The sequence below is a fragment of the Oreochromis aureus genome, linkage group 18, assembly GCF_013358895.1.
Source record: "Oreochromis aureus strain Israel breed Guangdong linkage group 18, ZZ_aureus, whole genome shotgun sequence".
NCBI classification, from domain to species: domain Eukaryota; kingdom Metazoa; phylum Chordata; class Actinopteri; order Cichliformes; family Cichlidae; genus Oreochromis; species Oreochromis aureus.
The window spans coordinates 25,176,400-25,201,149 of record NC_052959.1 but is presented as its reverse complement, the minus strand read 5'-3'; the positions used below and the strand labels follow the sequence as shown (position 1 = coordinate 25,201,149).

Sequence of the window (24,750 nt, the reverse complement as noted above, 5' to 3'; positions counted from 1 at the left end):
CAAAATCAGAAATCTATTTAATAGCTGCAGAGATACAGTCTGAATGAAAGGCCTGACCATGCTTGGTAGGTCAGTGTTATCCTTCTGTCTGAGGGGGCTTGCCTGGATGCATAGATGTAGGCCTGTGCATAGCAATTTCGTTAAAATGACCCAAGATCTTCATTGTCATTCTTACCACACTCACCACAGCGGGAGCGTGCATTCAAAGTCAAGTACGTTTCCAACCTGCGTCAGTTAGTTTCTGATTGTTTGGAGCTGAAATCCAGCCTGCTGCTGTTGAAACAGAGATTTCAGTGTTAACTGGAGACCTCTGGGATCTTCATCTGATTGTGTAGCTTGGTGCAAAGTGGCATTGAGTTACCCTTGGCATGTGTGAGTTGAGTGCAAATAGAGATATTGGCTCCTGCAGTCAGCAGCCCACTCTTCTGGTGGGAGTCTTATTGATCTGTCTGAGTGTCAGCTCAGTGTCGTCTTCTTTGTAGCAGAGGGAATACTGAATAACTTCTCTACTGTATTATTGCAAGAAAGAGACTTTATTTGCATTTGTATGGATTTGGATCTTTGTCTTGGGATTTCTTTAAATCAAATGTATACAATAACCTTCACTGGATTTTCAGATTAACACTAAAAAGAAGGCTTACATAACTTTTGCTTCCTGTCACCTCAGGTAACAGTGAAAACATCAGTGTCATTAAGGGGTTTGCTCTACACATATTCCCATTTAATTCGCTTGCTTTGTTCATTTATGTGTTATGTTTTTCCAGTTTTTTAGCATGCTATTTTTATGCTCTGCTTATTTTCTTTTTGTCTGGCCAGCTGTCCTGTCTCATCACACTTCTTGAATCTCATTTCTGATTCGGTGTTGCTTTTTCTCTCTTTTTTCAATGCCCACTACCTGCACTCAGCAAGCCTGTTTGTCAGAGAGATAACAGGCTTTTTGTTTGTTTGTTTCAAATCCAATAACCTGCATTTCTTTGGACTGTGGGGAGAGGGAAAGAGGAGCAGGTTTTAAAGTATTCATGACTTCTCGATTTTGCGTCTTGTAGACCCCCTGTGTGCAGTGCGTTGTTGTGCTGCAGTCTTCTTGAAAAATGGTAGAAGACACATCATGTATAAGGTGTCATCAATACATCTGCAACGTGGATGAAATGGTATGGTCGTAAATCTGGCAACTTTTTAATGCACTGTGCACTGGCACCCATTCCAGTTCGCATCATTTTCACTGAACGTTCACCTTCAGAGGCCTAAGGACAGTACAGTGGGACTCCACATTTACAGTTTCATCAGGGGAAACAATTTCATGGTGCTCAGCCTTGCGACAGTAAAAAAAAGGAAAGAAAAGATTAGCATGGTCCTGCTCCTGGTCAGCACCATGCATGTCACTGGGATTGGAAACTGTGGACTCATTTTGCTGAAAGATGCTGAAAACTGCTTTTACTCTAGTGATGCTGTTGTTTACAAGCAATAACTTGAAAAACTTTCCAGATGAAAAATAACTGTCAACCAGAAATATGCAAAAACATAACGTACCTCACTTACCTGTAATAAAAGCAAAATGGACAATTCCCCTGGCCTTGACAAGGGCAAACCAGAGCATAATGTAGAAGTGACTCGCCTCTTCCCCACTTCCTGTGAAAGACCAAAATAGTAAACACAACATTTTCAAAACCCTTAGTTTATCTGGATGCTAGCCCAGTAATCCAGGTAACGAAATCAAAGAAAATTAGAAGTTATCTCGTCACCTGGATGCAGCATTTTCAGTGAAACGAATGTTTCATCACTGATCCAACTGACACCTTCAGTCTCTCATTATTGAGCATGCATCAAGACACCTAGTTTACCCACCACCAAAAGAAAACATAAGACCTTTTACACTTCTCCTTGACATAAACAGGAACAAAATGTGTTAATAAGAAAGTTTTCCCAGACCAGAATAATAGGGTCTCAATTCAAAGTAGGTACCCTAAGTTTCCAGCCAGACACAGAAGAGGGAGGAAAAGACACTATTCACACACCACCAGAAGATATCAATACACTTCATAATATTTTCCACTTAAATAACAAAACACCTCCCCCAAAAAACCCCAAAGATAAGAAAAAGGTGAGAAAGGTGTTAGAAAAAAATAGCAACATGCAAAATAGTTATAGGGTGTTTTGTTTTCACTCCTACCAGCATTCATATGTCACAGCTGCAGTTTTAAATGAAATGATTTATTCCTCTAAAATTAAAAATAATAACGCAATGTGTTGATTTGTTCTCAGTGGTGGCTCTGTTCCTTCGGCTTCATAGCTGCATGGCTGTGTGGTCAAAAGACCATCAATACCTAATATAGATTTATGCCCTGACTACTTTAATCATCATCAAAGGCTGATATTGCCCAACTGCATTCTGTGGCCTACTTTTGTCCTAAAACACATTAAAAAACTTTTCATCTTGAAGTTAAATCCTGAATCTGTTGAGTCACAATACACAAACAATCCTTGTGTCCTCATTTTTCATCAAAGCGCTGCAGACTGAGTTCCTAAGAAAAGCTCTAGATAAAAAAATTAATCTTTTTATATCAATGCAATTCTTTTAAAGAAAAAAAATGGTACATACCAGTATTAAAACACTAAGAAAGGGAAATAGCAAAGAAAAACTACAAAAAAAAGGACGACAATAAATGGCCTTGGATAGAGTGCATTAAAAACTTGAACCCATAGTGTGGAAATGTAAGTATGTCTTAAATAGCAGCTGGCATTGAGACCGTTTGATGTCTACGGTCATCTAGATATAACTAAATAACACCAGAAAGGGTATGACATTCAAAAAATAAAAAAATAAAATGTTAAGAAAAATAATAAAGGTTTGTTTAATCTTGCCAAGGCTTTTAAATTCATTTTTTTTCTGGTTTGATCACAGAATAAAACATTCAGACTTCACAATTCTGTGTGAGCACCATGAGTCCAGCAGGATAACAAAAAAACTTGTAAACAATTAAGAAAGTTAAGCCCGAGCACTGCCCAAGACTTACAGTGCACATCCACATCTCATGTTATACTTTTCCCAAGTTTTAGATCTTGCAAAGAAATTCTTCAATTTTCTGCTATAATTTCTAAGTGTGATTGTATTATACACTATATTTTTCTAGGAACTGACCTCCCAGCCCATCGTTCCTTCAGTGGTGCTAGTTTCAGTCATTATGCAAATGTACTGTTTATAAGACTGAAACCTGCAGTCAGCTGTGACTGAAGAAGTCACTGTGATGAGTGACGAAATGTTTCACCCACTGAAAACGCTACGTCCAGATGAACAGAATCAAACTTTGGGCGTATACACTATATTGCCAAAAGTATTAACTCAACCATCCAAATCATTGAATTCAGGTATTCCAATTATTTCCATGACCACAGATGTATAAAATCAAGCACCTAGCCATGTAGACGTCATTCTCAGGAGCTCAGTCATTTCCAGTGTGGTACCGTGATAGGATGCCACCTGTACAACAAGGCCAGTTGTGAAATTTCCCCACTACTAAATATTCCACAGTGAACCGTTATGCCAGGCCAAGGCACATAGTACGCAGAGGTGACTTTCTGGAATGTCAGTAGCTACAGATCTCCAGACTTCATGTGGTCTTCCGACATCAGTGTCTGACCCTACAAACGTGTTTCTGGAACAACGGTCAAAAATGTCCTTAAACACACTCCTGAATCTTCTGGAAAGCCTTCCCAGAAGAGTTGAATCTATGATAGCTAAAAAAAGAGTGGGCTGGCATCATAGTAAACCCTTGGATTAAGAATGGGAGGGTGACGAGTGAATATTTTTAACAATATAGTCACTGAGACGAGTCAGCTCAGTTCTGGTATCTAAACGGGGCGCTTCCTTTGGGAGGTTTTTGGGGCACACCCATTTTCCTGAGCGATCATATACGTAAGTGTGGCCACAAAGCATATCAGGATCCTCTAGGACAACCTTGGAAATGTGACTGGGGGAAAGGACATCTGAAATACCATGCTTAACCTGCTGCCCCCATTATCCGACTTCAGATAAGTGGCAGGAAATGGATGGAATTGTAACTCAGACTTTAGGAGAAGGTTTAGGAAATGACCTCCAAATCATTTAGACTTAAATGCAATCCATAACTTCAGATATTAGGTTAAAAATGTGCTTTGGGTTGTTTTTCTATAAATACATTTCGTTTAAACATCAGCATCTTACGTTAAACTGGATGAATTTTCCGCTGCCTGCCACCTCTCAGTCAATTCTCTACGTCTTCCCTGCATTCCCAGTGGAGTCGCTTTAATTAAGACACACTGAGCTCTGTGTCTTTTGAAGCAGGAATGCGTGTTTTCTCTCAAACTCGAGAGATGTTTTTGAAGACAGTCTGAGCAGTAAGCTCTTTAGTTTCTCAAGAAAGTAGATTTTGTTTTAAGCTTCCTTTTTTTTTGCTAACCAAAATAACATCCCATATAATACTATGAATTACAAGCTGGGGAACCACAATGAACCTCAGTGCAACTTAATGCTACTGTGTCATCCAAATATGCACCAAATATAGGCTCATTTAAAAAACAAAAATTAAATCAAAGGGCTACTGGCAAAATTGCAAACTCAGGGCATCAAGCAAGTTCACAAACCAGTGGGTGACAGCTACGTCCATCTTTTATATACAATCTGTAAACCACCTAGAAAACATCCATGAGGTCAGACTTGCTTACTGGAACACACTCCCTCTTCTAGCACCAGTTAGGTTTAGGACAAGTTATGATGGAAGAAGGGAGAAAATCCACACAGAAGTACGAAAAAGTCAGGTTCAGTGGATCGGTCCAGAAATACTACTTCCTTACCAAACCATGTGACTATTACTTTAATGATGAAAATGATGTTTATGTATATTTGGCATTGTTAACTCCAGTTTATATGTGTTCTTATGGCCAGGATAATAGCTGTAAATGGACCTCTTCGGGTGCATTGTCCTTATGTGGTGTGACAGTTTGTGTTTTGTAAAACACTCCTTGGGAATTATCAATTTCTTCTGTGAATAGAAGAAGTCTGCAGTCTCTACAAAAGTAATTTGAACCGGTTTTTTTTGCTTATTGATAGTTTGTCCCTTCTCTGTCCCCACTTCCATTGTGATGCAGCAAGGTCAACAGGCTGTTACAGTGAGTCTCAGACAGACTGCACATCACTCCACCTTTCTGTTAAGCACGTCTCTATCTGGTTTGTCAAACCATCTTTTCAATCACACAAGCTTAAAGACTCAGAAATCAAAGGCTGGCAGAGTTTGAAGTGCTTTTAAAAAGAGAGACAACCTCCATCCACAACAAACTGTTGAGGGGTTCTGGTTGTTCAGAAGAAACACTGATGAAGAGCTCAAATAATAAATACAAGTTAATTCTATCTTCTCGGCCAGAGGAGATCTGTAGACTGGGTTTGCCTGTTTTCCAGTGACATTTGTGAAGTATGAAAATGTATTCACCTCTTTAAGCCTTGAGCTTTTGTGCTCCACTGAACCAACATAATCTGAGTATAAAGAGGCCAAATAGATTTTTTATTCCATTTATCTCAACAGCCCCTTGTATCACGTTTAAAAACTGACAGAGACAATAGAAAGCCTTCCAGTTAGCCGCCCATCATCAGCAGACTACAGAATCACAGTATTTTTAGCCACAGTTTGATCAGTGTGCCGTGCTGGGATTGCTTAAATTGGGATATGTAAGATCTGGTGACTGCAGACAACATCTTAGTACAGGGAACTCATTGTCAGTCATTACTGAAGAAACCAGTTTGAGATGATCTGAGCTTTGAGACATGGCACACTACCCTGCTGGAAGCAGCCATCAGACGGTGTTAGCGATGATACTCAGGCTGTGGGGTTTAACCAATGCTTAGTTGGTACTGAGAAGCCTAAAATTAGCTTATTTTCATGTGATTGGCTGATTTGTTATTTCGGTTGGCAAGCCACTGAACACATGAACTTAATAAAGTTGTGGCGAGTGAGGACAGGGACCAGTTAAAAATGTTCTTCAGTAAGGTTTAACATGATGGATTATTGGGTACAAATCTCTCTTGAGATTTAAAATGTAAATTCTTCATAAATTTGTTGTCACTTTTTGCTTTATATCTGATTTGCCCACCTGTGCCTGATTAAATCATGAAGATTAAGGACTGCGTGAATGAGTACCATCACCACCAAGCACAGCCATTATAAGCTGAATGAGAGCAGAACAAGAACAGAAAGTGTGACTTTGAACATTTGTTTTTGCTGAGTTTGTGCAACATGAAATATATTTCAGTTACTTTTTATAACAGTTCAAATGATGACATCACACTTTCCTCAGGTGAAAGCTTCAGAAAGGAAAGGCTCAGATTTGTGTGGTACAGTTCATAAGTGAACCTAACTGCTGACACCCAGAGGGACAGAAAGCCACGACTAAGAAATTATACGCTTTATTTCTAAACCTGCAGCACACCAGTAGGGTGGCAGGAAAGCTAAAAATCCAACACGAGTCAAAATATATTCCAAACAAATGAAATTAGGCAAAAGGAAAATAGGATCACCTGGTAACTCAAGGAGATGACTTAACAAACCAGCAAAACATGACAAAATCTTCGTGGATATTTTTTTTTTTTTTTTATGAAATGGTGATGCTTTGTGCACCCTGTTTTATTACCAAAATGTAGCCATGTAGACTGCTGAGTGGGTGGGCAAACTTAAATGTCAGGAAACCATGTTGTTCAATCCATAAACTGTAGCAAAAGTCATGCACCATTTTCAGGTTTGAACAACCCTACATACACCAGGAAGAAGGATTATACAACACTCATACAACACGTGTGAACACGAGACAACAACAAGGCCAGGAAAAAGAACAAAGGAAGGAAAACTCCATAACTCACATTAGGAATTCAACTTCAAAATAAAGCAGGGTGTAAAGTAAAAGAGGGACAATGAGTGGCTCTGGCAGACAAGGAGACAGATGTATGCTAAGAAAAGGAAAGTATGCAGTAACACACCCACACACACCCTTATTTACACAGGGTCTCCACAGCAGTCAGCTCTGCATGTTTGATTTTGGTTGATTTTTTACACCAGATGCCCTTTCTGCGCCTCCCCAAAAGGATTTGTGTCTCTTCCCAGGTATCTTTTGCTTTTTAGTCAAATGTGTAAACCACTACACTATGGAGCCACTACAGCAAGGCAAAAAGACAACAAAAACAAAGGATCAGGATACATATGAAGCTCATGACACATATGACAAAACATTCAAACATGACTGAGCATCAGTTTCCTGGCAGCAAAGGCAGCAAATGGTTATGAGCTAGAAACACCTGATCGGGTTGAAGATGATGACTACCCCATCCAGATAGTTCTGCTTCAGGTTTCTTCCTGTTACCAGGGAGTTTTTCCTTCCTTTGGTAGCCAACTGCTTGCTCACAGGAGGTCATCTGTAACATGAAGCGCTGTGTTGCGGGCACGTCGCAGACCGAAATGCAGAACTCGGGCCATTATTGCTAGGTGTTCAAACAAGGTCAAAATAATTCACTCAACAAACACTATCTAGGGAAAATGCATGCCTAGGGAACACGAGAACACAGAGGATGGAGCACACAGCTATGATGGAGGATCCGATAATGAACAGATGGTGATACAGACAATGAATACAAGATAACGAGCAGAGGGGCATCAGGCGGGAACACAGGTGAGACTTACAGGGCAAAACAAGACAAGGGAAGCCCAGAGCTGATGGAGACGCAGGACTAACAAAATAAAACGAGAAGTAACTAAACATGGAATCGCAGACAGACAAAACTGAACACAGGGGAAGCATGATAACTAAAACCAGGGAGAGAATACAAACAACTCACTTAAACTGATAATTGAACCCAGACAAGTAAAACTAAGACAATCTAAAACTAGAAACACTAAACACAGAGAGGAAGCTAAGGATTCAAGAAAAAAGGACTAAACACTGAGGAACTAGGAACTGACTAACTTGATGGGACTGGACCAGACATGGGAACATAAGGCAGGCGAGAAAACAAAGGGACCTGGAATACAAAATGAACTGAAACCCAGAACATTTGTTCTCCTCTTCAATAATTATCCTATCCGATGGACTCCACACTTTCTTGACTGATGAATGTAATAACCTTAATTGCTTTTGCGCAGCGAAGCCTTTTGTGTGAACGCAATCATTCCACTTTAAATGTCAGGTCCAATGTAAGAAGGAATAGCGCGACAAAAGAACAATCGCAGTGAGTCACCTCTCCACATCGCTGAAAAGGAATGACTGATTTGTCAATACAAACGCTTACGAGGACGTTAATTTCTCCATGTTTAACTGGCTTAACTCCTAATTTTGTCTTCGTGCACTCTGGCACCTCTGACGTACACTTTAACATGTGAGATGTCATTTTTCTGAATGCAGTGTTTGTGATTTTCATCTAAAACATGACATTTAGATGTTTGCGAATGAAAGTCGTTTTTATCCCCTAGCATGTCGGATGACTCAATTATCAGACATACACGCACGCATACACAGACAAACAACTCCACAAAAACGCCCATAATCGGAAATTGCTGTGAGGAGAGATAATTGTTTGTTGGGGCCTCGGCTGAAGCTGCCTTGTCATTCTAGGAAAACGGGCCGATCTAATTATGTATTCCCTGACTGAACTCAGCTCCTGCTTCCTTCCCACATGCTGTTAGGTGCCATGCAGATATAAACAAACAAGACATCGAAATTCTCCTTCCTGAGTCTCACTAAAGATGGTCAAAATATATTCGTTCATTTTTCTTGAAATAGAAGATTTGGAGACGAGATTGGATCGCATGAAAATAGTGTTCAGCCTATCACATCTATTTATATATCCTTTCATGTCTATTTATATCTAAGCTGTCATCCAGTGATGACACTGAACTTTACATAACTTCCAAAAGGACTGTTGTGAAGTACAGGGAGAGTCTTTTGAGCTCTCCAAGAGCTTCATGTGGATTTGTTTAAACAGATTTTGCCAAATGCACAAAAGAGCTGCAGAGAGTAGATGATGCATCTGCTTTAAGATGTCTCAGAGCTTTGGCGGACTCTGATTCATCCGTTTCCTTTAATCCACCTTCTCTGAGATAATAGATGAAGGCTCTTACTTCACCTCATATCTGTAAAAGGTGCAGCTCTTTGCTTTAGTACATGAAGCTAAAACATTTCCTTACAGACATTTTTGACAACAGCTCAAGACACGATCGATAACATGATGGATGGCGAATAAAATCCCTTTAAAATCAAGCGTTTTCTAAACAACCTTAGGGGTGGATTCATTTAAAAATGCTGGCTTTCCAGTTTGTTGCACACTATGGAAGCTGACATTTGGAAAATTATCCTTGAACCCTGCTTAGATGTACTTCAAGAGATGTTTCTGTTCTTGCTCTCTCTTTGATACTGTCTTGGAGCAACTGGGACCACATAATTTCCTCTGGGATTAATAAAGTATTCTGATTCTGATCAGCAATTAAATTTATGAAAAAAAATATGCACATGCAGGTAGAATTTCAGCCCCCTTCAGAGCATATGTACACAAGGACTTCTTGAGTACCTTTCTTGTGGTGGCTTTGGAGCTTCTATAGTAATAAGCGAAACATACTAAAGCCTCGCGATGCAGGCAGGTGGACAGGGAGCAGTGTTACATGAAAACAAAGGCTCAAATATAACAAATAGCTGATGACTGAAGTGGAAGGAGGCGAAGGTTGATGGTAGGCTTACCAAGAATCTGGCTTTGACCGTGGTCCAGATGAAGAGCTGCTTCAGAGTTGCAGTGAGCTGTTGTCACTGCTATTTTTGTTAGATGCAAATTAAAACGCTGTCTCACAGATAACTGCAACTTTAAGAGAAAGTTGTCAGCGGTTATTGCAAAAACTTTCTTTTAAGACATTTTTGGCTTTTTGTCAAGCTTGTAAATTAAAGAGAAAGAGAACCTCGAGGTAATTTTGGATGATTATTTGGCACTCAGCTTATCTCGTTGATCTGCTGATTGATCAGGTTTGATTGACGGTGGCTGTGATTACCTGCATAAAAGACTTTAATTGAAGCAGTCTCACATGCACAAAAGTGATGAATATGCCCTGGTTTGTCTTCCTCATCAGCTATCTGTTCTTGTCCAGCACCAAAACTTTTTATTGTCTCATTTCAAATAATTTAAGAGTGTGTTTTTTTTAAACTACCTGGAGAGGAGTAGATCAGTTTCAAAGCTGCCAGCTTTAAAAAAGAAAGCATCCTTTATTCCTTACATCTGAATAGAGGGCATCAGAGAAAGCATGTAAGCAAAAGGTAGCCAGAAACATGAAAAGAGCTGGTATCCAGTTGCTTTTGTCTCATTATTTAAAATCAGTATGACTGATCACTTTTTGCTGTTTAAGTTTTAAAAAACATTAGAACAGGCTCCATGTAATTGTAGCCCTTTGCCTGCCAGCATTACTAAACAATGCTGTTTTCAAGTTTGAAGTCAAATGTCTTAAATCCCATTTTCACATGACAAATGAGTGTGCAGCCAACCGCGTAGCAAAGCTGATAGCATTATGTTGTGTTTGGGTTTGTTTTGTTGTCTGCAGACAAAAGGAAAAACATGATTTACTACCTGACATTCCTGTGTGGATACAGCTGTTTGGGATTTAGCAGCATTGCTGCAGTTTTGATTATTAATGGGGAGAGGTGCACGCTTCATTCTCATTAATCATTATTAGCGGTTTCAGAATAAAACAAACAGGAAGTCTAAGAAGAGTCATGTCCTCTGCTTGATGAAGAGACACTGGGTTAAAGAAGATATTTACTAGCTTTAATGGGTTTAATTCAAACATTATCTGCACCCTAGTAATTGTATATTCAATTTCCACTTTATTAGGTGCATCTGTTCAGCTGTTTGTTTACATAAATATCTAATCAGCCAATTACATGGCAGCAACTCTATGATCAAGGACTGCTAAGCAAGAATATGAGCAGTCACTGGGGTGCATTGATAATAATAACTGGGCATTTACAACATCGCTGGAGGTACCATTAATGCTGATCAGGCTTTAGAACAGCAAATGATGCCATCCTAATACTTTTTCCATTGACTCGCATTAAAATAAGCCAAACCACATTCTACATTTACAGTTAGGCACATATATTTTTGGATATTTAAACAATTTTTGTAGTCTGGCCTCTTTACATTACAATTTTGACTTCTGCACTAAAGTTCAAACTGAGCATCAGAATATGGACGCAAAGCCATTTAGATGACTTTGACTGTAGCATGGTTGTAGGTTCCAGAAAGGATGGTATTTTAGAAACTGCTGATGTTCTGGGATTTTCCCACATAACCATCTTTAGGGTTTACAGAGATAGTCTGAAAAGGAGAAAATATCCAATGAGCAGGTGAAAATGCCCTGTTGGTGCCAGAGGTCAAAGGTGAATGACCAGACTGCTTAAAGCAATGGGAAAGCAACATGAACTCAGATAATCAGTCATTAAAACCAAATTATTCAGGGGGCCACCTCTGAACACACAGCATGTGTTTGCATAGGTTCATCAAAACTGGACAAGGGAAGACTGGAAAAACATTTCCTGGTCTGATGAGTCTCACTTTCTGCTACAGCATTCAGATGGTAGGATCAGACTTTGGAGTAAACACCATGAAAGCATGGATACATCCTACCTCATATCAAATGTTTTTGCTGGCGGTGGTGGTATAATCTGTGGGGGACATTATCTTGGTGTACTTTGGTACCAACTGCACATCATTTAAACACCACAGCCTACCTGAGTATTGTTGCTGATAGTGTCCATCCCTTTATGACCAAAGTGTACCCATCTTCTTATGGACGCTTCCAGCAGGACAATACACCATGTCAAATCAGCTCAAAGCTCTTGAACTCTTGAACATTTACTGTACTCAAGTGACATTCACAGTCACCAGATCTTAATCCAGTCTTTGGGATTGGGCTGAGCAGGAGGTTTGAATCATAGATGTGCGGTTGACAAATTTGCAGCAACTGGAAGGGGACTGTTTTTAACCAAAGCGTTTTCATGAAGTATCGTTGGGGTTAGTCAGTAAGGGTGCTTATGAAACAGAAGTTTTGGGAAGTAGATAGCTGGATGAACCATGTTTGCCTCCTTCCTTTGTAAATTTATTAGAGTGCCAGTCTGTTATTCTGTCTAATGTAAGTGCTGAACTGGCTCCTCCTGACTGTCAAGGTAACAACGGTCACATAATTAGTCAAAAGACCCCCAAAAAGTCAAAGCCTCTAATCTGTCCTTGAAAAGTAACAGTCTCTCTGAAGAGTCCCAGGGAGCTCCTTGTAAGTATAAATGGATTATACGGCGCGTCTGTGTTGGTGTCAGAACAAATGCTGGTTTTAAAGACACTGCAGTGTAACAGCAGCCACTTTTCTGCTGTGATTCATGACATGGAGATTTCTGAGAAGGCTTTTGAATGCAACGTTCTCTGAGGAATCCTCAGTCTGATCCTCTCTGCACCTCTTCTGCAGGTGGACTCGAAGGGCCGGCGGGGACTCGGGGGACTCTCCCACGCAGCAGACAAGAGACACAGGCCTCTTTTTTTAGGCTGTTTCCATGGTAACCTCAGCAGGAAGCTAGTTGTTGGTCGTGCAGCATCCCTATCTTACATCTTGTCGTTCCACTACTTCCGCCGCTGACAGTCATTAATGTCTTCATTTAGTTTTGAGTAACTCTGCAGAGTCAAAGACCTGAAGGCGTCGCATCACAAAACTGAGAGCAGTCATGTCTTGCGTGTTTGTATTTATCTGCGTTTCGCTTGCACAAAGTGGCTTTTTGCCTTTTAGCTGGTTGTCATCGGCACTGATGAGAGCAGAGGGACAGCCGAGGAGCAGATTAATGGATAGGAGGAGAAGTCTGCATCAGTCAGCTTCCAGTTCACTCGCAAACCAAATTCTTCATGGTCCATTTGCGAGTACTGTATGTGCAAAGAAAGTCAGACAGCCTCTGAATAATCTGAAAGAGGCCACCTGACAGAAGGAAAGTTAATTAATCGAGTGCTATTAAAGCTTCCGGTGTACGCTGAATACCAAATGACCCAAGAGTGTAGCTCTGAGCATCAGAGCTGGTTTCTAATGTTTGATCTTATAATGAGGCTCGTTCTTGATGTCACAGTGGATTAACAGACAGAGTATGGCAAGAGCGTTTCAGGTTCAGGTCATAACTTGTGTGAAGCCCTAGTTCAAACTGTGTGAAGAAATAAAAGAGGTTTTAGGTCATCTTCAAAGAAAGCTCAAACTTTTTTCTCTTTCAGTTGGACGCTGACCGAGACGAGGAGGAGGTCTTCTGTGACATCGGCATGACTTTGGACAATAAGCTATTTCCCTCCAAAGAGCCTGCAGCTGGTAAGATGCACATTTGTTTTTATAAAGCACTGAGACACCTCAAGGCATTTTATGTTCACACATAAAACTAGTATTATTCCTAACAAGGCTTTAAAGAAGGTAAACAGCACTAATTAAATTGAATGTAACTGCTCCTGTCTTGTCTAAGTCACAAAGACAGATTTCTGTCTTTATCATGATTTGTTCCTACAATCTGACACATCAAATGAGAACAGGATTGAAAACAACCAATCTCATTTCCAAATATCCATCTGCCAATGAGACAACAAGGATGGGCTGTGTTAGCAATCATGTAGTTTTGGCAAATAAAACATTTATAATTAATTAAAACATGTTTATGTGTTGCAAAAAAGATGAATACAAGCGCTAAATGCCGAATAAATCATATGTATAAAATATCCAGCTTATATAAAAACTCATCTTCTGTTCTCGTTCATGCTCCCTGGAAACAAACTTCTCAAATGGAAAATCCAAATCGTCATTTCCTGAGATCATCACCCCCCTCTTTGCTTGGTTTTGACTGATCTACTAGTGAAACAGTGTTTGCTAACTTTAATTTAAAGCTATAAAGTAATTCACAGTATAAACACGATTAACAGAACAACTGGTTTTAAATTACTGTTTATGTACAGTTATGGATTATAGAAAGCTAAAAGTTGACTAACAGACCAACCCTCCTCTGAATTAGTTAACGTGACTACAAAAATGCAAGTATAGGTACATTTAACTAAATAAATATATGACTATATCAAAAGGGAAACTTTTTATGAATGAAGTGAATTAGCCCCGTGATGTCCAGGGTTCACACTGCCTCTGGCTTTATGACTGCTGGGATAGATATTCCAGTCTTAATAATAAACACATGCATTCACCAAATCCTCATTATGCTTCTGTTAACAAATTTGCCCGAAGACTAAAGCTAGAGATATTTCCTGTGTATTTTTACTCTATTTCATTTTGTTAAAGTATAAATTATAAAAGAAAATCTAATACATGGTTAACTCCATTTTTATCAACACAGTTTCTCAGGAATGCCTTGAGGGAATCTTTTCATATTCGGCATGAATGTTTGACCAACAAGTTCTCATCAGCTCATCCTTGAATCCAATTTCAAGAGGTCAAGAATTACGTTTCAGTGTTATATTGCTCAGGAACAGTGGGAGGGATTGTGACCGTGGTTTATATTTGGTCTGATAATGAATGGGTGAAACCTTGGATGGCCACCTTGAAAATCTGTGGAGTCCACATTTTGGATTTTACAGTTACTTTGCAGCAACACTGAACACTTAAGACAGTGTTGATGCCCGCAACTCTGTCAATCAACTTTAACTAATCATATGAACAAAACTAGTAGTTGTGTGTGGCAGAGACAGACAAATGTGAGGCTGTATAACGAAGAGGAAGGCGAGCTTTACATTAATAGATTTTTAATGATGATGAAAAGGCTGCAGTTGAATCAAACCCCATCATACCTACAGTCCCTCTAAAGAACATCCTCAGGCCAAACGTACATGTGCACAGTGCAGAAATGCTTCTCCAAAATAGTCCACATTCATAAGAAGGAAAAAAAGTGAAAACCAGAAACATCACCCACCAGCTGCCTGCTTACCACACAGGTCGGCATAGCAACCAGTGAAGCAGGGTTATCCGTGCTTTGTGAGAAACACAGAATCAACAAGGTTAGACTCAGCCTGAGCACTCAGACAGTTACAGGTTATATATTATGTAAAACCTGACCATGTACTGTCAGAGACGCTTTCCCGTCGGGACACACGTCATGTTTGAGTGAAAGATACAGTGTGATCAGTCAGTGCCCTGCAGGTGTTTCTCCACCGATGTCATAAGTGATAAACAACAAGTTTTGGTTAAAAGACAAATATTACTATTGGCACAGGACTGATCTGGCAAAAAGTACCTGGTTTTGTTTGCAGAGCTCTTATCAAATTGACACCTACGCTTTATTAACATAAAATGTGCCCACACAACACATCGTTTTTTTGTAGAGCAAAGTTTGCATAGATCTACTGAATCGTGTTTTGGTAAACTGGTTGGTAAATGTGTTAATAGTGGTTCTGTTACTTTGTAGTTTTTTATTGTATGTCGCAACAAGACTGAAAATGTTTACTGAAGCTAAAAACTGATGATTCCTGGATCCAGAAATATAAATAGATCCATATTAGTTTGTGACATCTTCTTGAGAATATCAAGAGGATGTCTCTTTTTAGACTGATGAACATAAAAAAGAAATTAGAAAATGTTCAGGACATATGACTGACTTTATTTAGTATAGCTTTACAGTATTACAATACTGTCTTCACTGTGTGTGTGTTTTAATCCTGTCCTGTCTAATAGCTTTTGCAATTATAATTATGATCTGAATCCACTCTTATGCCAAACATATTTCGCTTTTTCAAAGTCAGCAGGGGGGGTGGCTGTAGCTCAGGAGGTAGAGCTGGTCATCTGCTGATCGGAAGCTTAGTGGTTCAATCCCTGGCTCCTCCAGTCTCCATGCCAAGTATCTTTGGGCAAGATACTAACCCCGATGCACTCCATCAGCATATGAATGTTTATGAATGTTAGCTAGGAAGCACTAAAAGCTTAGAAGAAAGTTATTGGGTGAATGTGACATGTTGTATAGAGCACTTTGAGTACTCTGGAAGAGTAGAAAAGCGCTATATAAGAATCAGTCCGTTTGCCATTAAAATTCTTTATAGGCCATTCTTGTTCAGGGTTTATATGTTTATTTCTCTTCATCTTCGTGTCTACGTAAAGTCTAAGGCAGGACAGGCAGAAGAGAAAAGAGGGGGGCGGGCACTTAGCTTAATCCAGAATTTGGTAGGGTATCTGGATAATTAGCCTTTTAGTGGTGCAAATGGCAGCTTGGTTTTCCTAAAGCCAGCACTCTGTTATTTTAGCAAAGCATAACAGGGATTTCTGGATCAGCTCAACCTGTTTACAAAGTGCATGGAGATGTAAAAAAAAGTGGAGAAGTCAAAATTGGAATGTAAAGAGGCCAGACTACAAAAATTGTTTAAATATCCAAAAATATATGTGCCTAACTGTAAATGTAGAATGTGGTTTGGCTTATTTTAATGCGAGTCAATGGAAAAAGTATTAGGATGGCATCATTTGTTGTTCTAAAGCCTTATCAGCATTAATGGTACCTTCAGCGATGTTGTAAATGCCCAGTTATTATTATCAATGCACCCCAGTGACTGCTCATATTCTGGCTTTGGAACAAGACTTTATTCACCATTCAATTTTTTAATGTATTCCCTTTAAAGGGTTAAAAAAGCAAAATAGTTGAAACCATCCATTAAATAAAGCACTGGAAATACTGGAGTGGAGCTGTGTGATGAGAGACTCTGGTTCGTAGAGAGGGTTGTATGCTACAGGGATTACAAAGCCTTCTGAGAACATCTTGTGACCGTGGGACTTTATAAATATAACTGACTAGGAAATCTGCTAGCTTAACGCCTGCGATTCATCATATCATGTTACATAGCTCAGACACAGCTGTGCCACAGCAGGAAGCAGAGTAGGGATTCAAGAGACAGATTATAAGCACTGGCTATTTGACAACCAATCAAACTGCCAGTTTTCCTGGATATTTGCCTGCAGTGAGGAATTGAAGTCAAACTGACCCTCAGACCACCCATATGTCCGCTTTCCATCACAATCTGTACATTGGGTGATAAAGGCCAATCAGTTAATATGACTGAGGGAGGCCAACATTCCCACAATCCTTCACATCAAAATTGCCTCTTGCTACTTGACAGCTGCCTGACACACTTCTGCTGATCCTCACAGCACACTTGAGAGCAGTCTGCTTTACAGCACAACTTAAAAATAACAGAAATAGGGGGGAAACTGTACCTCACACTACTTGAGCGATGCAAATCGTGCAGAATCTTCACAAATGGTTGCTCCAAATGATTTTTGCAGGAATCGGATCTTCATTAAGTAAAAATCTTATATTACCAGTAGACTCTCACAAAGATTGCATATGTATGACAATTAATGTGCCCTTTCACATTTATATGTGTGTACATGACAGAGACTCCCAGTAGGTGTTAACCCAGGAATCAAAAGAAAAAGCAAGAGGAGTGCATGCAGTGTGAAAGATTTATTTTTGTAACACGCTTAAGAAGAAAAGAGAGATCTCCGGGTCACGTGGGTGTGCATTTTCGCTTCAACTTTACTGTTTCATGGATCAGCGGATGCCTTTAATCTGCACCAATCTGCTGATGTAGAAGAAGATGTGGGAGACAAAAAGATCAAGTGAAAGCTAAAAATAAATAGGCTGAAGTTAAGGTCAGATCTAAAGATTGCTCAGTCCATCTGCTGCTCCTAGTACCAGAGGAGGAGAGGGGAGGCCGCTGCTGTCCCGCAGCCTCGCCTCCTACGTGATTATTACGGAAGAAAAATGTCCTCTCCAGTGGATATTAAGCATACTCTCTATTCTACTGCAGATGTATGCATGCCAGACTCAAGTGCTGCTGACAAGTGTGGCCTCTACCTCCTGCACGTCACAAAACAAAACCCTCCACACAGTCATACCTCAGCCGCTCACATTGCAGGGGCAAAATGCACTCTAACATGTTGCCAGCTCTTAGATTGTGAACTGCAGGAGCACCCCTCTGAAGCCGTTTATCATAATGCATCTAAGAAATTCTCATTTCCCTTAAATCCGCTTGAAGGTCTGAAGCTGTATCATCACACAATCTAACTCTGTTCTCTAATCAGCAGGCACTGAAAAAAACCCGCTGAGGGGAAGTGTTATTCACAGCCCATTTCCACTGTGGAAGGGGATGACGTTGCCATGTGTTTGAATTTATCACTGCATCTTCTCCTGTCGGCTTTCTGACAGCAGGGACTTCAGGCTCTGTTCAGGTTTAGGTGTTTATGATGCCAAAATTAACTTAGATGTATGCTGTTATGTTACATCCAAAATGCAGACGTGCACATGTCCTCTGCAAAATGAAGGTGGCTTGTGATTGTGCAAACTGTGTGTAATATATGTAAAATCTACACATGTCAAACTAAAAGTATAGAGACATTTTACCTAGTGTCTGTTATGTTTGTGGACCTTATATAGTGAGTCTTGTCACTATTGCTGCTGGACCTATAAATGACCAAATCTGAACAAGAGTTGGTAAAGAGGATGTAATCAGCCAATGCTCGCAAGCTTGGTTAGCAAGCAGCATCTAAAAACTGTACAAGTACAATGCACTGATACAGACATCTGCTAATTATGCTAAATACCATACAAATAAACAGAAACACAGCCTTCCTTGAACTAAATATTATTTAGTTCATTGAATTATTTTACAGAGGTGAGGCTAAGCAGACAGCTTCCTCTGTGTGCAAATGCATCAAACCTGCCATGACTTAACAAAATCCAGATGCATGGAAGCATTTATTGATAAAGTTTTGCATTTTAATGTGTGAGTGTATAGGAAGTGATTCGCTTTTGAGGGCAGCCCTGAATCATACTTCGAGGATCTTCAGTTTCTGGCACTTTTCCATTGGTTTTACTTTTCAGCTTTTGATGTCAGCTCTTGTGTGCACACCAGCATTGGATGTGGGTTGTACAGTTAAGCTTCTGTAGATCTGGCTTGTTCCTGCACATAGGATGCTTTTATAGGAAAAAGTTCTAGGAAGTTTGAAATCGATTTTTTTTTTTGAAATTTTTTTCCCTGTTGAAAACTTCAAATTGCACAAAAATAGCAGTGAAAAGTAGTAGATAGAGCAAAAATGATGCAAATTAGACCTCATATATACAAAGATTAATATTTAATTTCAGATATTTAAGATTTCCCAGCAAAATCTTGCATGTAGCAAAGCGAGTAAGATGGTAAATGGCCTGTATTTGTATAGCGCTTCACACTACATTCAGTCATCCACCCATTCACACACACTGGTGATGGAAAGCTACATTGTAGCCACAGCTGCCCTGGGGCGCACTGACAGAGGCGAGGCTGCCGGACACTGGCGCCACCGGGCCCTCTGACCTCTACCAGTAGGCAACGGGTGAAGTATCTTGCCCAAGGACACAACGACCGAGACCGTCGGAGCCGGGGCTCGAACCGGCAACCTTCCGATTACAAGACGAACTGCCAACTCTTGAGCCACGATCGCCCCATAAAGTACAGTAGACTGTATTCCCTCCTGAAGATGCCAATAGTGGAGAGAATTTGCTGAGCATCAAGACTCTGATTAATAATTTTAAATCAAAGTTAATCACTGTTTGGCTCAGCCTCAAAATCTAATGCACAGTGACATAAATAACAAGAAATCTAATAAGAGCTTTACCTCAAACAACAGACGACTAATTCAAAAATAGCCGAATGACGTTTTTATGATTGTTGTGGATTTTTCTGTCTGCAGGTCCCAGTGAGCTGGATCTCAGTCTTCTTGGTGAAACAAGCAGTCTGGCAGATGTTGCCTGTAAGGATGATGAGGTAAGATTACAACAATGAAAACTATCTGTTTTACTTTTTTTCTGGTGGGATTTAAAAGCTTTAACAATAACTACGTTTTCTGCTCCACTGGGTTTTGCAGAAGTTTAAAAAAAAAAAAAAACTTTTCACATGAATAATATAAAATATGTAAAATACTAAATTGCAGAATCAAATTACATTTTCAGAAATGGCAAACAGTAAACCCATCATCTGAAATGCTGAATGACTGAGCGCTGAAAAAGCCTCAAGATGGTGAATATTGTTGTGTAATGCTTGGCTGCCATTCAGACGAGCTTCATTCCTCCACACTCTCCTGCAGTCAGTAAAGCATAACCCTGACCTCCATCTCATTTCCCGCCTCCAAGTGTCTGGAAACAAATTGCCTGTCTCTCTCGGTCGGTTTGCCTTTCTTTGACTTCATTCTTCCAACTTTTTTTTCCCTTTGAAGTGTTTATGGAGGTTGTTTATTGTTGTGTAAGTTTTCCAACCAGGCAGAGTTTTCTGGGTATAGACACTCTCTCAGCAGCACACCTCTTCACATTTATTCAGTCCATTGAATTCACACTTGGGAGCTGCTCCTGACCGACTCCATTTCTTGTTGGCTGCTCAGCTGTGTTGGATTTGGGAGTATTTTTCTCAGCAGTAATTCACTCATAGTGGGATGAAAGGCTTTTTCAGTCTCCCCCCTCCCTCTCTTCTTCTCCTGTTTAATAAGATACACCTTTACATTTTAAAGTCTGTTTTTATTCACGCATTTGTATTTTTTTTCAGGAGCATCAGTAAAGTTGGTGTAAAGATTCCTGGGGTCGCTTGAACAGGAACAAAGTATTTTTAAATGGAAAGCACCACCTACAGCTTTTACTTTTACTTTTGTTACTTGTTACTACTAGCTACACCACCTTTCAGTTTCACCTAACAAGAACAGTAACTTTTTTGACCACATTTCTGTTACATATTTGCCTCCTAATCTATTGACTTTACTTAATTTCATGTTGATAGTTCTTTAATTTCCCTTGGAGTGAAAGCTGAAGCCAAAATAAAATTGAGTTGTTGCTGTTTTTCAGCTTGTCACATTGTCATCATTCTCTTTCATAATGCGCTGATACTTTTCTCAAGTTCTACATCTCTTATTGGTACTTCTGCTCTACACATCTAGCAATCGCCCAAATGCGAATGTGCACTCACCCGATGTTGTTCAGGCGATTGGATACCCAAACAACATCGCTGTAATCTAACAAAGCTTGACAGGATCTTTCAGGAAGAATGGGGCAAAGTGCCTGAATCCAGACAGGCTTGTGGAGATTTCACCTAGCCCACAGTCCTGATGGATCAGCTGATACAGCTGATAATCTCAGTGCTGGCCCAAATCGCTTGATGGCCCAGTTTATACCCTTCTAAACATCCAATTGCAAAATATATTGAGTGCAATATTTAAGTCACTTTAGCTGTTTAAGTTGCTCCTGCTCCTACTATCAGCTTTTTAACTCATCTCTACAACACCTCCCCTTTTCCTCATGTACAGAAGGCCTCACCACTGCTATCCTGCCTCGAGAAAGGAGTCCTTTTCTCACTTTATGGAAGGCATGAAGTGAGGAAATTGGTTTGTTATAAGCAGACGCATATGAACAGAGCTAAGAACACTTAGCTGCCAGTTTATTAGTTTATTACTGTTCAACGCAAATATCTAATATGCCAATCACATATAAGCAACTCAGCTCAACTCAACTATCTGCTTTAAGCTGATAGGAAGGCAACAGTAACTCAAATAATCAGTTATTACAACCATTTGTAGAAGAGCATTTTTGAAGCAGATAGGCTACAACAGCAGAAGACCACACTGGGTGTCTCCTGTCAGAAGGTTGGTCTCATGAGTCTCGATTTCTACTCTCACATTTAAAAGGCAGGATCAGAATATGGTACAAACATCCATCCGAGTTGGTGGCAGTGGTGTAAGCGTGTCAGGGATAATTTCTTGGCACACTTTGGATCCCTTAGTATCAGCTGACCATTGTTTAAATGCCAAAGCCTACCTGAATATTGTTTTTGATTGGTGAGTGTTTATGATGGGAGAACACTTTATGTCAGCTATAATGGTCTTGACTGAACTGAAAGAAACAACAAATTGTAAGAGGGTACGAGGGACAAAACATTCAAACCCAAAAATAAGCAAAGAAAATGGTGCATCCCTAAGAAACATCAAACACTGGAGCTACAAAAAGGGCTGGTGTCTAAGAGACATCCATTTATCAGCTGTCTGAAATGGACCTATTACATTGTCCTAAAGTTCTTTTCAGCCAGACATACAGTGTCTGTACAGTTAAAATTATTGATATCCTGATTATCATCCTCACAAACAGAATTACTCTCACAGCTGGTTCTCTGAGACCTGAGAGCCAGAATACTGCTGGGTGTCTCCAGAGCTTCATGGCCAGCTGCGCTTTCCTAATAAAACAATCTTTGTCGTGACAGACAAAAGTGAACTTCATGTGAGGATGATCGATAATTATTGGCTGATGTCACGTAGTCGCTTCGAGACCAATGATAAAGTCCGCTCAGTGAGGGAACCGTAAAACGGACATTGCTGCCGGCTCATTGAAGTCAGAGATTCTCCCATTTAACCCTTTCTATGTCGAGCAGTGACACAGTTCTGCCTCTGCAGCCGAACAAAGGCACCGTGCCACCTTGTCAGCCCATATTTGTGCCCCCAGATATGAAAAGGAGAAAGACTTTGTTAGAGTGTGGATGAAAGAAGGTTGCAGACGGGGGAGACATCGAGACAGAGTGGCTATTTTTGGTCTCTGGTGTCAAATGTCTTGGACGCTTCCTCCAATTATTTCTGACTATCTCTAATTTATTCATGATGGAGGGACACCTACTGTACAGGTACATTTTCTAAGGTACTAATTTTTGGTTTGAGGTTCTTAATCCCTCTTGGTTACTGGTAAATCTAAATAATGTAAATATTATTTCTATCGTTTTTAGGAGAAATAACAGCAGAAAAACATAAAGCAAACAGCAAAATGAGAAGGGAAGAAAGGGTTATAGTGGGACATCTTTGTGTTTCATCACAGTAACAGTAACCTTAGATGTGTCTCTGCAGGCTACTAGCCATGGTTGCGCTTTGAGTGATATGGATTAGTAGTTACCCTGGTAAACAGTAATAAGTAATGCTATACTTTTAATTACATCATCAAGGTAATGCAACTTATTAAATGTGATTACTTTTATATCAAATGATTTAAACTGTGAATGTTTCCTTCTGCATTTTGTCATATTTTGCTGTGTGGACGGTCGATTAATTTGACCAGACACAAAGGCAGGATGCACGAGACAGGCATGAAACTCAAAGCAAGCCTTTAATCCTGTTAATCCAGAAAATAAACAAAAATCCAAAAACATCAAAGAAACACAGCCAGGGAATCCAAATACCAGAAATTACAAGGAATTAAACTTTGCACAGAGTTAGGAGACGCACAACTGTAGGGACAACACAACAAAGGACAACAGAAGACTGAGATAATACATACAAGAGGTAATGAGGGCAGAGGAAACAGGTGGGGAACCAGCTGAAGACAAATGACATAATGCAAAGGGAGGAAATTAATCTCAAAATGAAACACAGAACAGCAGCTACCAAAATAAAATAAGGAAGATGCAACTAAACATGGAAAGGAGATTAACTTGACACAGGGAGGACAGCAGAAAGAGACCATCTGTACGGAAATGTTAGAGCCATTTTTTCTATTTCAAAACAACAACAACAACAAATTCCCAGCACTGAAATATTTTCCTATCTAATAGAGCTGCTTTCGCCTTAGAGTGGTCGGACAGCCAAAGGCATGGCAACGGCGTGGTTGCTTAGATAAAATGTGCATTGTTTTAATTGGTAGGTGAGAGGTGGTGCACACACTGCTGACCCATGTTGTATGCAAAGCAGTCCCAAACTCTGAGTGTGGCACATTTGTTTACAGCGGATATAACGAACTACATTAGAATTCGCTGTGTTTACTGGAAACAGCCTCAGCCGGTGCATCCAGACAGATCAGCTGCAGATAACATCCTAGCTAGTGGCTGTACTGCCACAGCTTGGCCTTATGTAATGGGTTGTAATAACCAATAACTGCATCATCTAAGGTCTCGCATCATCTTTCTTTTCTGTAGTATCTGCACAGCTTAACCCTGAACTTGCAGAGAGACACAGCATCTGCTCACATGAATCGGAGGAGAATGCATTTCAGAAAAGAATTTCCTTTCGGGGGATTTTTAGAAATGTAGTCAGTGACATTAAATGAGTACTGTCCAGAAAAAGAAAATATTTTGATCATAACATGTTGGAGAATCTGCTTTGAAAAGTTTGAAGCTTACAGCCGACGTAGTCAGCTTGGAGGAAACAGTTACAGTTTCAAGAGCCAAAGAAATGAAAACACAAAAACATTTCAACTTACTCAGCAGCCTTAACCACAAGTCTCCACTGTTCATCTGCATATTTGCTATGTTGCAAACACAGCTATCTCCAGGCTAGAGATGTCTTGGCAGACTTTCATATTTAGCAATTTATTGATTTTTTTTTTTCCTATCTATTATAGTTTTAGCTGATAAAGGGCAAAAAAATTTAAAAGAATAGACTTGACATGCACAAATATGGAATATCATGTATCGAAGCAACATGGTTCATTATACAATAGGGCTCGCTTTTTAAATTGGCAACCTCTTGCAGACGTGTGCATCGTTACAACGATCAGAACTTTTCAGCTTGTTGCAAATGAGAAAAGTTTGACAAGAGCACTACTAATTTAAAATGAGCATTAGATGTTTTTTCACCTCAGTTGTTAATTACACAACAAAAGTAACAAGAACACTTCTAACATGATCTAACTGAGCTCGATCCCTGGATGGCATGTTAAGGG

General features: G+C 39.8%; 1 protein-coding gene across 1 annotated transcript in view; it reads left to right on the top strand.

Moving 5' to 3' along the window:
• The window catches only part of ak5 (adenylate kinase 5), a 108,025-nt gene that overhangs the window by 36,080 nt on the left and 47,195 nt on the right, over positions 1–24,750 (top strand). The window contains exons 7-8 of the mRNA XM_031731012.2: positions 13,289–13,379; positions 19,770–19,843. Of these exons, the coding sequence (XP_031586872.2) occupies positions 13,289–13,379; positions 19,770–19,843 (165 nt within the window). The remainder of the gene's footprint in view (positions 1–13,288; positions 13,380–19,769; positions 19,844–24,750) is intronic.